General features: G+C 36.7%; 3 protein-coding genes across 3 annotated transcripts; 1 reads left to right on the top strand and 2 right to left on the bottom strand.

Annotated features, from left to right (window-relative positions):
• Positions 1 to 3,764: 3,764 nt before the first annotated feature.
• LOC311284760 (trace amine-associated receptor 13c-like) lies at positions 3,765 to 4,772 on the bottom strand (the record flags this gene model as incomplete). The annotated part of the gene is made up of 1 exon (XM_084399975.1): positions 3,765 to 4,772. The coding sequence occupies exon 1, from the start codon at positions 4,746 to 4,748 to the stop codon at positions 3,765 to 3,767; it is 984 nt and encodes a 327-aa protein (XP_084256101.1). The 5' UTR covers positions 4,749 to 4,772.
• A 4,713-nt stretch (positions 4,773 to 9,485) lies between these two features.
• LOC311285292 (trace amine-associated receptor 13c-like) lies at positions 9,486 to 10,478 on the top strand (the record flags this gene model as incomplete). The annotated part of the gene is made up of 1 exon (XM_084400885.1): positions 9,486 to 10,478. The coding sequence occupies one exon, from the start codon at positions 9,486 to 9,488 to the stop codon at positions 10,476 to 10,478; it is 993 nt and encodes a 330-aa protein (XP_084257011.1).
• Positions 10,479 to 17,048: 6,570 nt separating this feature from the next.
• LOC311284578 (trace amine-associated receptor 13c) lies at positions 17,049 to 18,044 on the bottom strand (the record flags this gene model as incomplete). Its single annotated transcript, XM_084399677.1, has 1 exon — positions 17,049 to 18,044. One exon carries the CDS (start codon positions 18,042 to 18,044, stop codon positions 17,049 to 17,051), a length of 996 nt encoding a protein of 331 aa, XP_084255803.1.
• Between the last annotated feature and the right edge of the window lie 1,508 nt (positions 18,045 to 19,552).

Raw genomic sequence — 19,552 nt, 5'->3', positions numbered from 1 at the left:
TCGAGACTCATCAGACCAGGCAACATTTTTCCAGTCTTCAACTGTCCAATTTTGGTGAGCTCGTGCAAATTGTAGCCTCTTTTTCCTATTTGTAGTGGAGATGAGTGGTACCCGGTGGGGTCTTCTGCTGTTGTAGCCCATCCGCCTCAAGGTTGTGCGTGTTGTGGCTTCACAAATGCTTTGCTGCATACCTCGGTTGTAACGAGTGGTTTTTTCAGTGAAAGTTGCTCTTCTATCAGCTTGAATCAGTCGGCCCATTCTCCTCTGACCTCTAGCATCAACAAGGTATTTTCGCCCACAGGACTGCCGCATACTGGATGTTTTTCCCTTTTCACACCATTCTTTGTAAACCCTAGAAATGGTTGTGCGTGAAAATCCCAGTAACTGAGCAGATTGTGAAATACTCAGACCGGCCCGTCTGGCACCAACAACCATGCCACGCTCAAAATTGCTTAAATCACCTTTCTTTCCCATTCTGACATTCAGTTTGGAGTTCAGGAGATTGTCTTGACCAGGACCACACCCCTAAATGCACTGAAGCAACTGCCATGTGATTGGTTGATTAGATAATTGCATTAAAGGGATACTCCACTTTTTTCGGAAATATGCTCATTTTACAACTCCCCCAGAGTTAAACAGTTGAGTTTTACCGTTTTAGAATCCATTCAGCCGAACTCCGGGTCTGACGGTACCACTTTTAGCATAGCTTAGCATAGATCATTGATTCAGACGAGTCCAGTAGCATTTCTTTCAAAATGACCAAAGAGTTTCAATATTTTTCCTATTTAAAACTTGACTCTTCTGTAGTTAAACCGTGTACTAAGATCGACGGAAAATGAAAAGTTGCGATTTTCTAAGCCTATATGGCTAGGAACTACTCTCATTCCGGCGTAATAATCAAGGAACTGTGCGGCCGTACCATGGGTGCAGCAGGCGTAGTGATATGACGCAGCGCCTGAAAATAGGTCTAATAGGTTAGACAAACTTAGTCCCGGTCACGTTGGAAGAAGTTACCGAGCTGGGGACTATTTTTAGGCGCTGCGTGGTGCCACCTACTGGTCCATAGATAAAAATGGCTATTTTTGCTTATTGCTCATTAGATTCGGGGCAGCATGTTGAGCCAAATGATATCCAATTTTCTCATTTCAGCCATTTTGGGCATCTGCCATTTTGAATTTTGTAACAAAATGCAGTGTTTTAGGAACGCATTAGCGTATCATTACGAAACTCTGTATGGGTCATCGGCACAATGCCCTGAAGGAGCCTGAGAAGTTTTGAGACAGCACCATCTAGTGGTAAAATCAAATATTCAAATGCTTATAATGTTGTGTGAGTTCAACTTATTTTTACAGGAGTTACCTCCTTAGACTCCTGAATCCTTTCCTTAACGATATCAAACATGCTAGGCTTTGCCTTATGATTTGTGCAGCGTTGTGATTTAGCACCTAAAAAACTTCCGTGAATATCTTCGAAACCATTAGTCCGATCGAGACAAAACCACTGTGGGAAATTCTGAAACATAGGTCGCTGGCTATATGCTAATGCCCAAGTGGCAAAAAATCCAATCAAAGTCACCCATGGGTCATTTTTTTTATGCACTCATTCGTATAAATGTCTATAACTCCAAAACAAAATGAGATGTTTTCCCCAAATTTGACACACACATGTATGGGCTCACTCTGAGGACACATAAAAAATGGGGTAACTGTGTCGCTTGATGGCGCTATAACAGAACAAAACATAAAATTGTCATTAATTATAATACAGTATTCTGACATAAACTGCTATATTTTATAAATGCATTGGTGCATCATTATGAAACTCGGTATGTGCCATCAGCACCATGCCATGAAGGTACTCAAAAGGTTTCGAGACAGCGCCACCTTGTGGTCATATGTTAAAATACATTTTAAATAAAATGCTAATAACTTTTGAATGAATTAACCTATTGTTATGAACTTGTATTAATAGATTCCTTGGGTCATGCCGAAAACATAGATATCAAATTTGCCATATTTGGCCGAACTTCCTGTCTGCCATTTTGATTTGCTTTCAAAACCTACTTTTTCGAACTTCTCCTAGACTGTTTGTCCGATTTTCACAAAAATGTAATCATATCATCTTCAGACCATCCCGGCAAAAATGTATGGATGTTGTGTCAATAGATGTAACCATAACTGTTTTCTTATACCGCAGCGACAAAGTTGAGGCATGATGCCATGATGACTCTGAGACTGGATCTCTGCAAGGCCTCGTATGTGTCCTCACTCTGACCACACCACATCAATTTCGTAATTGTACCACCTATTGGTCAAAAGTGATAAACCATTAAATCATATTATTAGGGAATTTATATATATAAATATAAATATTATACAAAATAAGAAATATTACAATTGAAATATCACTATTTTACTATAAAATAGTGATTGAAATTATGAAGTAAGTTTGGAGTAAAAACCCATTCAGACATTAAATGTTCTCTTTTGTTAGACGAGGTTTGTAAACGCTTCTCATTACAAATTTGGAAAGATGTTTGGCAGTTGTTGCTTTTCTAAATACACATTATAAGTGACACAAGCTCTTGTGCTTGCAGAGTTGGAGCAGCATTTACTGCAAACCTGATCGCAGTGCTGCGCTTCACCATGAAACACGCTGCACATGTATGTTTATTTAATGAAAAATTGCAGCCTTTGCGATTTCATAATCGCACTAAACCAAATCACAGTTTTGGTTTGATTTCGGTACAAACTCACTTCACACAAAAAACGTCTCTGTCTCACACATATGCAAACCTGTATTGCACACGTGCTACTGTGGAAAATGTATTCATCGCACAGACATTTTACATTAATATATAATGCCGTAAATAGAACAGTGAAACAAAGTTTTTTTTTTGTTTTTTTTTTTTTTATTGAAACACGTCTCTTTCACATTAACCACAAACAGTAACACTCATAAACTCTTTCTCCAGCAACTGCAGGTTTTTTCATGTACTAACAGAAGGCTTCACAACACCCACCTTTGCCATCTCCACTTTGTTGTCATTATAACATCATGGCATCACCTTTTTGTAGTTAATTTATTAGTTTAATTACCTTCCTCCCAGTGTATGTGATTCAGAATAGCCCAAAAAAAAAAAAAAACATCCATTTAGATTATTGTTGTTATTATATTATGTAGACCTGTGGCAAGAAATCTCTGAGGTCACAGCTAAAGGGTTAGTTGACCCTAAAAATAAAAAGTCTGTAAATATTCACTCCCCCTCATGTTGTTCCAAACCTGACTTTTGTCATAATTAATCAGTTTAATTAAATACAACATTACACTGAGCTTTAAGTTTATCTAGTCCAAATGATCATAATTACTAAGCAATAGATTACAGAAGTACATATATTTTCAAATGTATTATGTAATAGATTAAATAGATATCCATCCACTAATTGATTAAACAACCTTTGTGCTTTAAAATGATCACTCAAAGCAGATCTTAATATTAATCTACAGGGTTAGGGCTTGGTTTAGGGTTAACCTAACCATTTTCTCTTATGCTTTCTTGTATAACATCAGTGTGATGATTTAACTGGCACAATTTATATTCTTATGATAAGATTCTACACTTAAAAAAATAAAAAAATAAATTATAATTCATCTGTTTTTAATTCATCTGTTTAGCAAACATTTTCTAATTGTTTCCAATAACAATGAACCCCATGGACCCACTGAGGAGAAATTAATGCCAGTAAATCTTTTTTACATGACGGTTATAATTCATGTTTTACTGGCTGGAATATTTTAAGAGTTATGATGTGTTTAACTGACATTTTAAACCAGGGGTAAAAGAAAGCATAAATAAGAGGATTCAGTCCTGAGTTAATATACAGTATCCATAATAGAATATAGGCCGTGGTAGAAGCCATTCCTGTGTTTTCTGTTAGGGACAAAATAAAGAAAGGAATCCAGCAAAATAGATAAACTGTGACAATTATTCCTAATGTCAGAGCAGCTTTACTCTCAGATTTCCTCCTCACTGAACCTTCAGTTACATGTTTTCCACCCTTCATCAGAGAGTTTATAACTTTCACTTGCTGATGTGCAACATAAAATATCCTCAAATATAAAGTTATGATCAGGGTACAAGGGAACAAGAAAGACAAGAACAGATCAGTGATTGCCCGACTACTCTCAAAAGTAATCACAATTGTACATTCTCCATAACATGCATACGTTCTGTGTGAGACGCTCATAACTATTGCAATGTTATATGCTGAAGAGCAAACCCAGAAAAGACAGACTATAAATAAAGTTTTAGTTGTGGTTATTTTCTGTGGGTACTGTAAAGGGTGACACACAGCCACATAACGATCAACAGCAATTACAACTAAATTACTGAGAGATGCTGAGAAGAGCAATCCCGTGATTATTAAAAACAGTCTGCATAAAGTGTCTCCAAAGTACCAGCATGTTTCAATTAGCCTGGTGGCCTCTATGGGCATCACAATAAGTCCAACAAGCAGGTCGGCCACAGCCAGAGAGAGAATAATCAGGTTTGTTGGAGTGTGAAGCTTCTTGAAGTGAGAGATGGAGATGATCACCAGCAGGTTCATAAACACAGTCCATGCTGACAGCAATGAAAAAAACACATACATGATATTGTATTCATGTGTGGAGCGTTTTCCCTTGCTACATGATGAGTTGATGGCAGGAAAGCAGTATTGAGTCTCATGATCCTCTGTCTCATAGGCCATGAGTGAGTCTCCTCCTCTTAGGAGTTTGTTCTATTTATATAGTGTCTGGTTTAGACTGACCAACCTATCTACCGCCCACTCTGATGATGCTTATGCCATCATTTTTTATCTACATGGTTTTATAAATGTATGCACACACACACACACACACACATTTCTTTCTTTTGTATTAAATTAGAAACTTAAAACTAAATTAGAATTTTCTACAAGAGGGCAAAGTGAATACATTTAAAGGTGACATATTATGCCCCTTTTCACAAGATGTAATATAAATGGTGTCCCCAGAATGTGTCTGTGAAATTTCAGCTCAAAATACCCCCCAGATAATTTATTAATGCTTGTCAAATTTACCCCTTTTTGGTTGTGTCCCTTTAAATGCAAATGAGCTGCTGCTCCCCGTCTCCATTTAGAAGGTGTCCTTTACACAAGCTTTAGTGGATACATTTATGTAGTTGTTGTGGAGGAGTTACATTGATTCATCTGTTTCTGGGGGATTTCTGTTGAAAATAAAATTAATCCACTGCTCTCTTGTCTCATCTGAGGCTGGGACACTAAATAATGTCAATTATAGTCCCAATTATAGCACTTATAGCACAAAAAGTCAGATTTTCATGATAAGTCACCTTTGAAACAAACTTGGCTGTTGTCAAAAGTGCAATTTGTTTTAAATTGCTTATGTTAACACATTTTAAGCATGAAAATGTCTATTTTTAATACATTTGTCAGAGCATTTCAGGAAAAAGCTAATCAAGGGAATTTGTTACAATTTCATCAGATATAACTGGACTACAAGGTTATAAACGCATTATAAATGCTTGGCTAAAGAGATGCGTCTTTAATCACGATTTACAGAGAGAGTGTGTGTGAGCTGAATATTATCAGGAAAGCTATTCCAGAGTTTAGTTACTATTGGGCGGCACGGTGGCTCAGTAGGTAGCACTGACGCCTCACTGCAAGAAGGTCCCTGGGCAGAGCAATTGCCAGTTCGGGGTTGGTTCGACTGACAAGCCTTCTAAGAACCGGTTTGCCTTTCCACAGTCCAGAGAGCCACTACAGAGCCAGATCTTACGTCACTGTATACATCTCATGTTGCCCAGCAACGCTAGCGCGGCAGCGCCACTCACAGACATACCAGGCTTGTTTGAGATGCATTGGCTTCTCGCAGACCGATTGGCGCATGTCATCAAAGCACTGCGAGAGAAATCCAAAAGCACAAGGAATCGTATGCTCTCCAAACATTACCACAGCACTCCGATCGGTCCGCGCCACCCCGATGCATCTCGAACAAGCCATCCATCAACAATGGCGGTCGTTGCGTTACTATTGATGCTCATGGCTTTGCGAACCTACATCGGCATCCAAACACAGCGAATCCAACGCATTCGTGCAGCTCTTGGTAACTTGCATAGACGGAGATTACAATCCTGAGCTGCAATTAGCTCAATTAGCTGCTATTTAAAAAATGGCGTTCACATGTTTATATTCGTCTTATGTCTAACGTTACAGAACTATTCCCTTGTTCCCTATCGAGAGCTCTCTCGTATTGCGTAAGGCTAGCTTACGATATGGGAAAACTCCTTTTCTCAAGAATATTCAGACGCGTGAACCAATTGGGCCGCTTCGCACCCTGGTGCGTCAGGGCCGCCAGAATGGGCGTGGCTTATAGCTATATAAGCACTCATTCAGCCATGGAATTCAGATTTTATCTCCTTCAGCAAACTCACCACTTCGCTGATCTCTGGATACGAAGCCTTCTCGCCGCCGTCGAAAAGCCTTAAGTGGAACAAGCCACCTGCCTTGCAGTTCTGAGGACGCCGGCTTTCCTGGTTTTTCAACTGGACGCCGCCTTCAGCCCGCTGTTCTGCTGTGCCATCCAGCATGCTATACATATCCTTTTAACGCATTAGTGTGTTCGCCGTTGCGTCACACTTTTTGTAAAAGAGCAAATTCTGAGGCATTGTTACAAATGCCATTGTTACAAATTCGGTGCGCAGCACAGAGCCTGGACCCCTACTCGTGCGAAGTATCAAATGTGCTCGCCTTCTTGCAAGAGCTCTTGGACGCGGGTCGTACCCCCTCCACGCTCAAAGTGTATGTTGCGGCCATAACAGCATCTCACGCTCTTGTGGCCGGGAAATCACTAGGAAGAAACAACCTCGTCATGCGCTTCCTTAAAGGGGCAAGAAGGTTAAACCCTCTTCGGGTTTATAACCTGGAAGTTCCTGCTTTGCAAGCAAGGGTTCTTTCAATATAAAAAAGTGTTAAGCACAATCCCCCCTAAAACATACACTGAAAAAAATGATTCATTGACTAGTTGAATTTACTAAAAGAAATTATGTTAATTGGATCCACATAATTGATTTTAGCTACATTTAAACAAATGCATTACGTTGAACTAAGTTCAGCTTAATGCATTTGTTTAAATGTAGCTAAAATCAATTGCGTGGAACCACTTACGATAAATTTTTTTAGTAAATTCAATGATTTCAGTAAATTCATTGAATTTTCTAAATGTTTTTATCGTAAGTGGTTCCACGCAATTGATTTTAGCTACATTTAAACAAATGCATCAAGTTGAACTTAGTTCAACGTAATGCATTTGTTTAAATGTAGCTAAAATGAATTATGTGGAACCACTTAACATAATTTTTTTTAGTAAATTCAACTAGTCAATGAATCATTTTTTTCAGTGTAGGGGCCGATATATATCTGGTCCTGGTTAAACTCGAACTATGGTTCTTATATACATATATATTATAAAGCCCTTTTAGGCCCATTCCTGGGTTCCCTATACAAAGCTTGTCACTAGACTGGCTTCTTTTAGGATTCATAACTTTACTCTTCTATGGGCCTCAGGCATCCTGCCCTGGGCTATAATATGGAGCGAAGTTTTAAGCGTCTGAGCCGCCTCGGCATAGGTCTGTGCAGTTCCCGCAGCTCACCTAATGGCGGCACCGCTAGTCGCTCATCTATGTGTCTGCTGTGCAGCTGCACTGCGTTATAAAAATTTTGCTTCAATATTCTTGAGAAAAGGAGTTTTCCCATAGCGTAAGCTAGCCTTACGCAATACTCGTTCCCTCATCTCAGGGAACCAAGGTTACGTTTGTAACCGAGACGTTTTCTAATAATATTTTCAAGGGGCAAGTTAACATGTGTAATAAAAACAGCAGAGGGCTAAACACAGATCCTTGTGGCACTCCATACTTTACTGGCATTAGATTTGATAGCTCCATGTTTAAACAAACTGAATAGTAATCAGACAATTTTGTGATTTATCTAAGAGTATGTCACGAATCTGTAGTGTTGAAAGCGGCACTAAGATCAAGTAAAACTAGCGGTGAGATGCAACCTAGGTCAGATGCTGGAAGCAAGTCATTTGTAATTAAAGCTACACTGTGTAGGATTTTCTCCCATCTAGCGGTGAAATTGTTTATGACTACCAACTGAATATTACTTTCTAGCCCCTCCCATTCCGAGGGCGTTTTAACTCCTACGGTGGCCGTATTATTTCAAATCTGCCGGCAGTCGTGAGTAATCTCCCCCTCGCATTCGTCACGGTGTCACTGAGTGTAAAAATGCGAAAGGCAAAACTTGAATTTCCAGGTATGTCCCTCTTGGGCTAATGTATTTTCAAGATGGAGGCGCAACATGGCTGCCGCCATTCGAGCGACTCGCTCGTATGTATTCTAAATGGCAGATTCTACGCTTACGAGAATACTTGATTAGTTGGTAGAAGTAATTACACATTAATGAGCACATACCATTTTGAAAGAACAAAGTGTTTTTTGCTAAGAATCAACTTAAAAAAGTGTAGCTTTTACAATTACAGTCTCTGTGCTATGATGGGGCTGAAACGTGAAATATTTATGCCAAACGGAGGATAATTGACAAATTTTTCCTAATATTTTAAGCATAAAGAAGATTTGAGATGTGTCAGTAGTGTGTCAATTCACTAGGATGTAGTTGTGATTTTTAATGAGAGGCTTTATAACCAGCAGCTTGAAGGTTATCAGGGCATGAACTACAGATAAGGAGTTAATAATATTAAAAGACTAACAGGAAGCAACTCTTTCATTACAGTAGATTAGTGGGTATGGGGTCTAGTATACATGCGGTTGGTTTTGATGTAGTTTTGTAAGATTTTCGTGTTCTATAGAAGTACAACTGCTGTTGTCCTTAGAATACAATGTTAAATGTGTCAAAATCAACATTCATTTTTTTTTTTTTTTTTTTTTTGGGGTTAATGAAAATGTTGGCAGGGCAAGTAATAATCTGAACCTTACCATTGATGCACATTTTTAGTTCTGTTTATCAGTTCCAGTTCCTGTGGATCCAATCAACAGCACAAATGTTTCCTATGTGAAACAGTTTCCTATGTGAAACATTTTGGTCAAAATAACTACAATTCTTAGTGAATAATCAGAATAAGAATTCTATTTAAATAGGAGTGAATAGGTTTGCTTTTGACATGTAAACATCTTACTGTGATTAAGTCCTTATTATAAGAAAAAAAAAAGAAAAAAAACATTTTTGGTGCACGTAAATGTATAGTCACCGAATGCTATGAATATTAAAATAGTAGGTGGGTTTCATGTAGTATAAACAAACCTCACATTTCATTGGATGTCCCTTTTTCTGTACATATACATTTAGTCAAGTCAGTGAAGGAAGACAGTAAGTCAAACTGACAGCTGGAACAGGACCAGGCTACATATGAGGATGTACTCAACTGTGAAAATGTTTGACTCTAGGATTATGGAGGACAACAGGCAAAGAATACAGTATTGCTTTACAGACAACAATCTGTCATGTTTCAGAGATATCAAACCTGAAGTGGAGTACGTTATTTTGTATATTTTCATTTCTTTAGCATCAGTGTTCACTGTGTTTCTGAACCTGCTGGTGATCATCTCCATCTCTCACTTCAAGAAACTTCACACTCCAACCAACCTGCTCATTCTCTCTCTGGCTGTGGCTGACCTGATTGTGGGACTGATTGTTATACCTTTAATGGGCATCAGATTTATAGAATCATGCTGGTACTTTGGAGAGACATTTTGTTCTCTATTTTTATTTATTGTTTTTGTGGTTGTTTCAGCATCTCTTGGTAATTTAGTCTTTATATCTCTAGATCGTTACATTGCTGTGAATGACCCTTTGAGATACACAGTAAGGGTCACAACTGATAAAGTTGTCTGTTGCATTATTATAAACTGGCTATGTTCATGCATATATTCTGTTATTATCTTATATAACACTATGTTTTACCCAGAGACACATAACAGATGCTATGGAGACTGTTCAGTTTACTTTAAATTTGAACATGTTGTCACGGACCTCATAGTCACTTTTGTTGCCCCTTCTTCTGTAATCATGTCTATATATGTGAAAATCTTCTGTGTTGCGAAGCATCAGGCCAAGGTTGTAAATTCTGTCGCAGGTGTTAGCAGGTCACAAAGAAAGGCAGGAAAAACTCTGGGGATTGTTGTTGCAGTTTTCTTTATGTGTTGGATACCATACTATATTGTCATCCTTATTGAAGGAAATGAGTCTACAGAATCAGTTGAATTTAATGTAACATGCTGGATTGTGTACATGAATTCCTGTATGAATCCACTTATCTATGCACTGTTTTATAAATGGTTTAGAATATCAGCTAAACACATTGTTACTCTAAAAATCTTGAATCCATCATCAAAGCACTTCAGTCTTTTCCCAGACGATAAATGACCAATATACTGTATGTGTATGTGTATATACTGAATAAAAGAGGTGTAAAAGAGGTTTGCTTGATCTGATATATTATTTCTTGTATCATTGCACAGTGATTATTATTTTCTCTTTTCGGACACTGGCGGTCTCAAATCTAGCTTCACTGAAAAAAAACCCAGTTGGATTAACATAAAATATATATGTACATCGGTTGCACATATTAAAATTAGGTTTACGCAACATGATTTATACATGTTAAAGCTACATAATTTATCTTTGTTAAATAAACATGATTTATATGTGTTAAAGATACATAATTTATGTTTGTTAAATAAACATGATTTATATGTGTTAAAGATATACGTTTTTAACGTTCCTACTGATTTTAAATCTAGATCAGGTTTGGGTTTTATTCATATTAATGTGAGAAGCTTGCTTGGATGTGGTGTGTATATGGGTAAAAAATACCAATGCTGACGTCATAGTAATATCTGAAACATGGCTTAATAAATTTATGTCAAGGAGCTTGAAACTTTAGTCAGTGGTTAAACAATATGAATTGCTAGCTTTAAACCTCATTGTTTCTAAAACCGTACATCCTACAGTAGTTGGTTGATATGGAGCTTGTTCTCCTGGGTGATTTTAATGTGAACTCGTTGCAGTCAGCCTCTGACGAACTTAAATTAATTTGTGATACTCTTAACCTTTTTCAGCTAGTTTAGACACCTACTAGACCCAATTTGAAGGATTTTAAAAAGTCAACATTAATTGATCTTATTTTAACAAATGTTCCACACAAATATTCATTGGCTTCTGTATATGCAAATGATGTTAGTGATCATTGTGTCGTTGCCACAGTTAGAGTTACCAAACTGCCTAAGCAGAAATCACGTATTATTGCAAAAAGGTGGATGGAATATTTTAATGAGCAATGTTTTTTTTCCATGACCTTGCTCTTTATGATTGGGATAGGATTTTTCTTATCCCTGATGTCGAGTCTGCCTGGCAATATTTCTATGATAGTTTTACATCGGTTCTTAATAGGCGTGCACCATTTAAGAAATTTAGAGTCAAAGGCAGGGATAACCCTTGGTTTTCTGCTGCATTGTCAGTTCTTATACGTGAGCGGGATGCTGCTTGGGCAAAAGCTAGGCAATCTCATTCATGTTCTGACTGGATTTGTTTGAGACATCTTCGAAATAAATATACAGTCACCATTAATAAAGCTAAAGTTGATTGTTTTATGGCAAAAACTACAACAAATTTAAATAATCCCAAGAAATTTTGGCAGAATATAAAGCAAAAAACTTTTTTTATATATATATATATATATATAAAACAAAAAATTCTCTAATTTTCCTTCATGTATAAATACGGATTCTACTAGCATATCTGATAAAGAGCAAATGCTTAATGCCTCTGGGTCATTATTTGAGTCACAAAATCGTATACGCTCAAACTATGATTTTGTTAGTGTAGAACCTTATTTTAAAAAGGAGGAGTTCACTTTTGAACATATCAAGAGTTCTGATGTCCATACTTTTTAAGTTACAATACATTTTTCACATAGAAGTAAGCTTTCTGTGTGTGGATTTGTGAAGTTAAAAATAGCTTACAATTCCATGAACGAATTAACATGAACAATGACAACATATCTTAGACCATTCAGATCCAGTAAAATGTAAAAAAAAAAAAGTGATCATCAGCTGATTTTTTGGAGCCAAAGACAAAGGTACATTCTTAAAGCAACTAGTGTGTTTTACAATCTTCTTAAAGAAACCATGTTTGGCTTCGAATTGCATTGTCCAGACAGCCGTTAGAGGGCCAAAATACCTTAACATCTGAGGGTAGTGTTCAAGATAGTGGTGTTTTGGTAGAAGTCTCACATCAGGGAACAGCTCTAAGTACCTCTGTCTGTGTTCAACTATTTTACTTTCAAGGTATGAGATGGATTCATCATTAGGCACAGGAGCAATTACTAGCTCAACAATATCTTTTAAATCCATCAATACAAGCCATGCTTGTTCATATTCTGGCACATAATGTCCTATCAGAAATGGGAGCAACCTTGGCAAGCTCCAATTTCCATGGCCATTGCCCCAATAGTCTTCCAAACTCTTTAGTACAACATGTAGCTTATTTGTTTTGTCTGACCATTTATAGGGGAATGACAATATACCTTTATTTAGGTCAATGTGGGACATTTTTTGCACTTCAGACTTCTGTGACATATTTCGATGTGTAAACAAAACATTAAATCCACACCCAATACCATTTAAAAAAAAACAGGATGTATCCTAATCAAATCAAAAGAGAAAATTCAGATAACCCATTCATAAGATAAATTATAGACATATTAGTGCTCTTATTGCAAGTCGTCTGAGAAAAACTGCAGCTTCCTAATGTGGGACAGAACGTGTCCCCAATGTGGGACACTGAAAAATCTATGATAAAACACCAAAAAATCACATTGATACATGTAGAATAGTAAAATCTTTTATTTTAGATTCACTGGAGAGTAGATTTAGGGACATTCCATGCCCTGGCCAACAGTCTCAGCTGAGGGACCCCACCATCCTCAACAATCTGCCTATACTCCTCTATGGCTCCTCTCATCCTGTCCTGCCTCCACTGATTAAGTTTCTTTCTCTTATCCTTTCCCTGTTTCTGCCTCTCTTTCTGCGTCTGACAATCTGTCCCTGTCTTTCTCACCTTTACCATTGTGATCTAAAATGCATTTCATTGAATTAATCAGATGCATAAAATAAAGTGGAATTGCTTTATTGGTTTTCTACGGCATTTTTTAATTCAGAGCTATTTTTCATTTTAAGTCAACTATACCTTTTACACATACATGACACATACATGACACACACACACACACACACACACACACAGAGAGAGAGAGAGAGAGAGAGAGATAGAGAGAGACACACGTATGTAGGCATGCACACGCACAAAAGAGCCTTCAAACCGCCCTCCAAGAATAAAAAATTCACATGACTGTAAAAATCTGCATTAATAGTATTGTAATATTGTATTACAAGACTAAAATCATGTAAATAACCATGTTTGTCCCACAAACCATGCCCCACCACACATTTTTGACTCAATGAAGTACTGTCCCACATTAGGCTGATCATACTGTCCCGGATTTGGAAACCACATTTCCTAATGTGGGACACTAAGAAATTTGATAAAAATATAAAATATATAGTTGATACGCACAAAGTTAGACTATTTTTTGATGGACAAACATTTCATAAGCATATTAGGCTAAAAAGTCGCAGGATTGCATTGTTTAAAATGTATTTAACTCCTTAATATCAAACTGGTTAAAACTCTATGTCACTGGCCTTCAGATGGTCTTCACACAAGGTGCCTCCTGTTTGATGATTGCTCCACCCTCAAATATTATTGGACATTTGATAGGTCATGTGATTTTGATCACATGACACCACAGCTTTGTCTAACCCATAGTTTCACTGTCATTCATGTATTTATGGGGGACCTACAAACACTAGACCTTAGGTGTCCCACATTAGGCAGTGTCCCACATTAGGGCAATTCACCATATAACACAATATAAACACAGCGGACAGTCAGTGGTCACATTTCTGACCTCTGATTAAAGAGTCTTTAAGTTTATGTTTGAAAAGGACCCAGTTTGACTCTCCTTTCAGTTCAGTGGGTAAACAATTCCAGGCTTTAGTGCCTTGTACAGAGAAAGCTGATTGTCCAAATGAAGTATTACATTTCGGGATCTGACAGTTCCCGTTCTGAGCTCCTCTAGTCCTTGAACCCACAGCCCTGAGAGCAACTATGCACTCACTCAAGACCTGTGGGGCTTGCTGATTTAAACATTTATGCATCAGCTTCAACAGAGAAAATTTAGTGAAATTTGCAAAAGATAAAATGTTTAAATTCCTCAGACTAACACAATGATGTGACCTAATGGGCTTCCTATCTAGGATTTTAACCGCTCTGTTATAAATCATTTGAAGTGGCTTAACTGTAGTAACAGTAGCCTGTGACCATGAGCAGATGCAGTAACTCATATGCGAGAAGATCATGGCGTGCATGAAAGTGTGAGCAGCATGAAACGGTAGATAGTCCCTGATCAGTCTGAATGTATAAAGATTTGCTTTGGCTACTCGACAGATTTTTTTAATATGACTGTCAAATTTAAGTTGAGAGTCAAGTACAAGGCCCAGGTATTTGACCTCTGAGACCTGCTGGATCTTATGCCCATTTATCCTTAAATTTAGTTCTTCTGATATGGACTTGAATCTTGAGGCAAAGCAAACAGACATAGTCTTTTCAACATTCAATGTCAGACCTGCATTTTGAAACCACACCGCCACAGTTTGCAGGTATTTTGCCAGTTCATCAGAAACTGCATGCACACTTTTCCCTCGCACATAAACCACTGCATCGTCAGCGTACATCTGAAATCCTGCTGTAGGACATGAGTCTGGCAGATCATTAATATACAGTGTAAAAAGCAAGGGCCCAAGAATGGACTCTTGCGGTACTCCTGTATTCATTTTTAAGAATGTAGACATTTCATTATTGACCACCACACACTGATCTCTCAGTTCAAGATATGATTTGAACCACTGTAAAGTTAATGTTGTGAAGTTAAAATTGGACAGTTTGTGGATAAGGATGTCATGATTTAGCGTATCAAACGCCTTTTTGAGATCCGAAAAGACGGCGCCAACAATTTCTCCACTATCTATTGCAAGTTTGAGTTGTTCCACAAAGAAGCAGTTTGCCGTTTCGGTGGAGTATTGAGGACGGAAGCCAAATTGTAATGGGTGTAAAATGTTATTTGATTGTATAAAAGCCATAAGCTGACCATACACAATTTTTTCTAACACCTTTGAGAATACAGGTAAGATACTTACGGGCCGATAATTGCATGCCTGGTCAGGTGTTCCTGACTTAAACAATGGCATAACTTTTGCCTGTTTCCAAGGTGTGGGGAATTGTCCGCTCTGAATAGACAAATTGATCAAGTGTGTCAGCGGCTTTACAAAAGTGTTTTTATTTCGTTTCAAAAAGACTGTGTTTATGTGAAAAAGATCCTTACTATAGCTGTTGTTAACTGAATTTATTGCTTCAAGCACTTTTGCTTCATTGGTCTGCTGAAGTGAGAATGAAGAGTATTGGTTTATTGATTGATGTTTAGTGAATTTTAGTTGCTGTTCTGCATTAACTTGTTGCACCAGTTCTTCCATTGACCAGTGCTATTTGTTTACTGTCCCTAATCTGCCTATCACCATTTCTAAGCTCATGGATGGTCTTTGATTTGCCTGACGGTTTCACAATACCATTTATTTGCTTCCACATTATGAGAGGGCTTCCCTTGGCTTCTGTTATTGTTGTAATTTTTTCTTTCCATCTGAATGTTTGTTTTTTAAACTAAACTAAAAAGCGAATAAACTTTCATTTCTCGTTATTCCATTCCAAACAGGAAATGAAATGATCAAAAAGTACACGGACCAGTTAATCCATCACTGTTTGACAAGTCAAGCCCCTTTTTAAGAAAATGGATATGTAAAACAATCGTTCATACCCTCTGAATGAATAAATGGTGATTAGCTCAGGTATCGACAACATTGTCTTGCTTCCTTTGAATTTGCAGTGAAAAAAACTAGGTGTTGTTTTTATTCCACTATTCACTGTTAGATTATTAGATCATTACACTAGCTTCACTCGAAACATAGCATGCTGAGGACATCTGCTGGTTAAAGCCGTGTAAATGCAACAAGAACCGGTTTTTGCGGTTATACTTATTACATTAATTATACACATTAATTGTTTTATTTCATATTGAAAACTTGTGAAGAGCCTTCTGTATTGTTTATTATAGATTTATTTGGGTGTTTATTATATAATTTTGTGTGGATTTTAAACAATTACTGGGCTGTAAAACAAACCAATCTGGCAACACCGTTCTTCATCTGAACATTTATAATGTTTGGGGTAAACTATGCCTGTAGTTACCTCACTGTAAAATCCAACAGTGATTCTAACTTACACTTTTTAGTTAACTTTACTTAATGTCTTAACTTAATTGTAAAAATCTAGTAATCTGTTCTATTCACATACTATGCTTTGTTTACTAAGAAAACCCAATTTAAGATTAATTGATTGGTTTGAGTGTGGTTTTTGAGGCGGGGAAAATCTTTTTTTTCTATATTTATAATTTTGTTGCAAACACTTATGTCCTAAACACCTTGTGAAACTTTTAATTGGGTTTATATGATCTCTCTATATTTGTGACAATCTTGCAATTGATCATACTTGAGTCACACAGACTTCAACATTCAGCCTGCAAAACACAACAATGGTAACAGGTATATTTTATTTCTTTTTTAGTTACTATAGCTCTTGTGTAAGTGAACTATACAAACTAAACATTTGTCAGTACCACATACTATTCCTATTTCACTTTACTTGTTTTTTTTAAGGCAATCGGTTTGCATGCTTTTTTTAAGTAAGTCCAACTAATTCGATTTTACAGTGCTGTATACCTGTATGTGCTTTACATAGGTTTTATAGTAATGCAACAGCAAGAGATCATTTCTCTTCCATGAATAGGTTGAAGTATTCTGATGAAGGTTTGAATATTTTCAGAGTCAAAATGTATTTTGCTGATATTCGAAACCATCTATAAAACATTGCATAAATAAGTGGATTCATGCATGAATTCATGCATAAAATCCAATACATTACATTAATTACAAAGGAGTCACCTGTGTCTTGACCAAGACTAAGAGCAGCTATATAATATGGTATCCAACAAAGAAGATATACCATTACAACAATCCCTAAGGTTCTTGCAGACTTTTTTTCTGACATGGCCTTTTTGTCTGTGAGTGAATTTATACGCTTTGCTTGATGTATTGCTATGACACAGATTTTCAGATATAAAGTAATTATTAAACAACAAGGTGTCACTAAAGTAACTAAGACATCTGTTATGATATATCCCAACTTAATAGTAAGTATACATTCTCCAATACACATATGGTTTTTCTCTGGATAGAGTAGAGACTCGTACAAAAGAAAAAAAGAATATACGCAGGAAAATACCCAGTTTACAACGATACAAAAAACTGCTCTGTTAATATTTACCCTTGATGGATATCGCAAAGGGTTATTCACAGCAATGTAACGATCCACAGATATAATAATCAAATTACCAAGAGATGCTGTTATAACCACATAGAAAATATAAGGAAATATCGAGCAAAATATTTCTCCAAAGTACCAGCACGGCTCAATCAATTTTAAACCCTGCACTGGCATAAGAATCAGTCCCACAATCAGATCAGCCACTGCCAGAGAAAAGATCAGCACATTGGTTGGAGTGTGGAGCTGCTTGAAGTGAGAGATGGAGATGATCACCAGCAGGTTCAGAAACACAGTGAACACTGATATTGTAGAAATTAATATGTACACAATAATGTATTCGAATCCAGGTTTTACATTTTTGGTACAAGACAAATTGCTGTTCGGAAAGCAGTATTGGATTGTTTCATTTTCCGTGTTTGTTGTGCCCCAGTTAGACATATTCAGGATAGCTCACTTTTGAGTAGACTCTGTGCTTCATCAGAGAACTATTCCAAATCTGTCCGAGGATGCTTGTCAGTTTGGCCTCCTGGAGCTCATCACTGACATGACTGTTATATTTATACTTGCAGAAAGCGCAGAGACACCCATTCAACGTGACATCTGACGTCAACCCACCTACTAGTTAAATATTCATAGATGGGATTAAACTGATTTATACAGTTTTGAATTAAATGAATCCAATAATCTTTTCATCTCAGATCTTATTTTAAAGTTACATTTTACGCATTAAATTATCTGCCCAGACACACTTTAGGTTTGACAAACTACTATTAGAACTATACTGCCATACATTCTAACTTACTACTAAAGTTATGCATGTTATTAATAAAATGAAAAGCTTGAAGCTTTAGACATGTAATACTTTAGACATGTCCTTATAAATTCTAATAAAATGAATCTTCAATGTAAATAGACGTAAAATTTGCTGAAAAAAAAAATTACTTGTCACTCTTTATTATTATTCAAATAATAAATTTTTTTTATGATCAGAACCACAAATATTCCTATATTGCATTATTATACATTATATTCAACATTATATATATTTTTTTTTTCCTCACACAGTATGCTTTCAATGGAAAAGTATTTCAAAAAAGTACATCACAGTATTTCATTCATTGGATCTCTTACACAGACAAGATGCTCACACACAGACTCTCCTGGTGCACGCCATGCCGCCTCTCTGATATTATTGCACTGCTATACATATACAAATAAACAATATGAAATGTTTTGAATAATCACACTACTAAAACTAATATGACATGGTGATTTATGTTTGCGCTTTCACTTTGAGCAGTGCCGTTCCAGCGCATGAACTTCAGATGATCAATGCAATCAATCACAGTTCTAATCACAAGAAAGTATGTCAAAATGAGTATTCCAAAACTGTAAATTAGTTCATAAAAAAAATATATTCTGCATTTACTCACTCTCATGTTGTTTTTGCACGTCACGCAAGCATTTGAACGTCTGTGTTTACTACAGTAGGCCTATGTGTGGCCTATGCCTATTGTTGTAAATCTGTTCATTATATAAAGCCATCGTGTCTCTTCAGAAGACCTGGATTTTTATTAGACCACTCGATTGATTATTTTTACAATGCCTTTATGACATTTTTTGGATCTTAAGTTCTACTTTAAATGGAGGGACAGAAATCTCTCAGGTTTCATAAATATCTTCATCTGTGTTTGGAAGTTGAACGAAAATAGGTTTGAAACAACAAGGTCATGACAGAATTTACATTTTTGGGTGAATTATACTTTATAAATACAGTAAGCTGAGCCTTGAATAAAACAATCTCGTGAATAATATCGTTTGCATCAACGATACAAAGAAACTTGCATGAATGAGAAAAGGCCTGGGATATGCTTGATATTAAAAAGAGGTTTAAAGCCACAAAAGGTACTCAATGTGGTAAATCGTATGTTGTCTGATAAAATAAG

The sequence above is a fragment of the Rutilus rutilus genome (genome assembly GCF_951802725.1).
Source record: "Rutilus rutilus genome assembly, chromosome: 25".
NCBI lineage: Eukaryota > Metazoa > Chordata > Actinopteri > Cypriniformes > Leuciscidae > Rutilus > Rutilus rutilus.
Note: the sequence above shows the minus strand (reverse complement) of the source record. Positions and strands in the feature narration are given on the sequence as shown.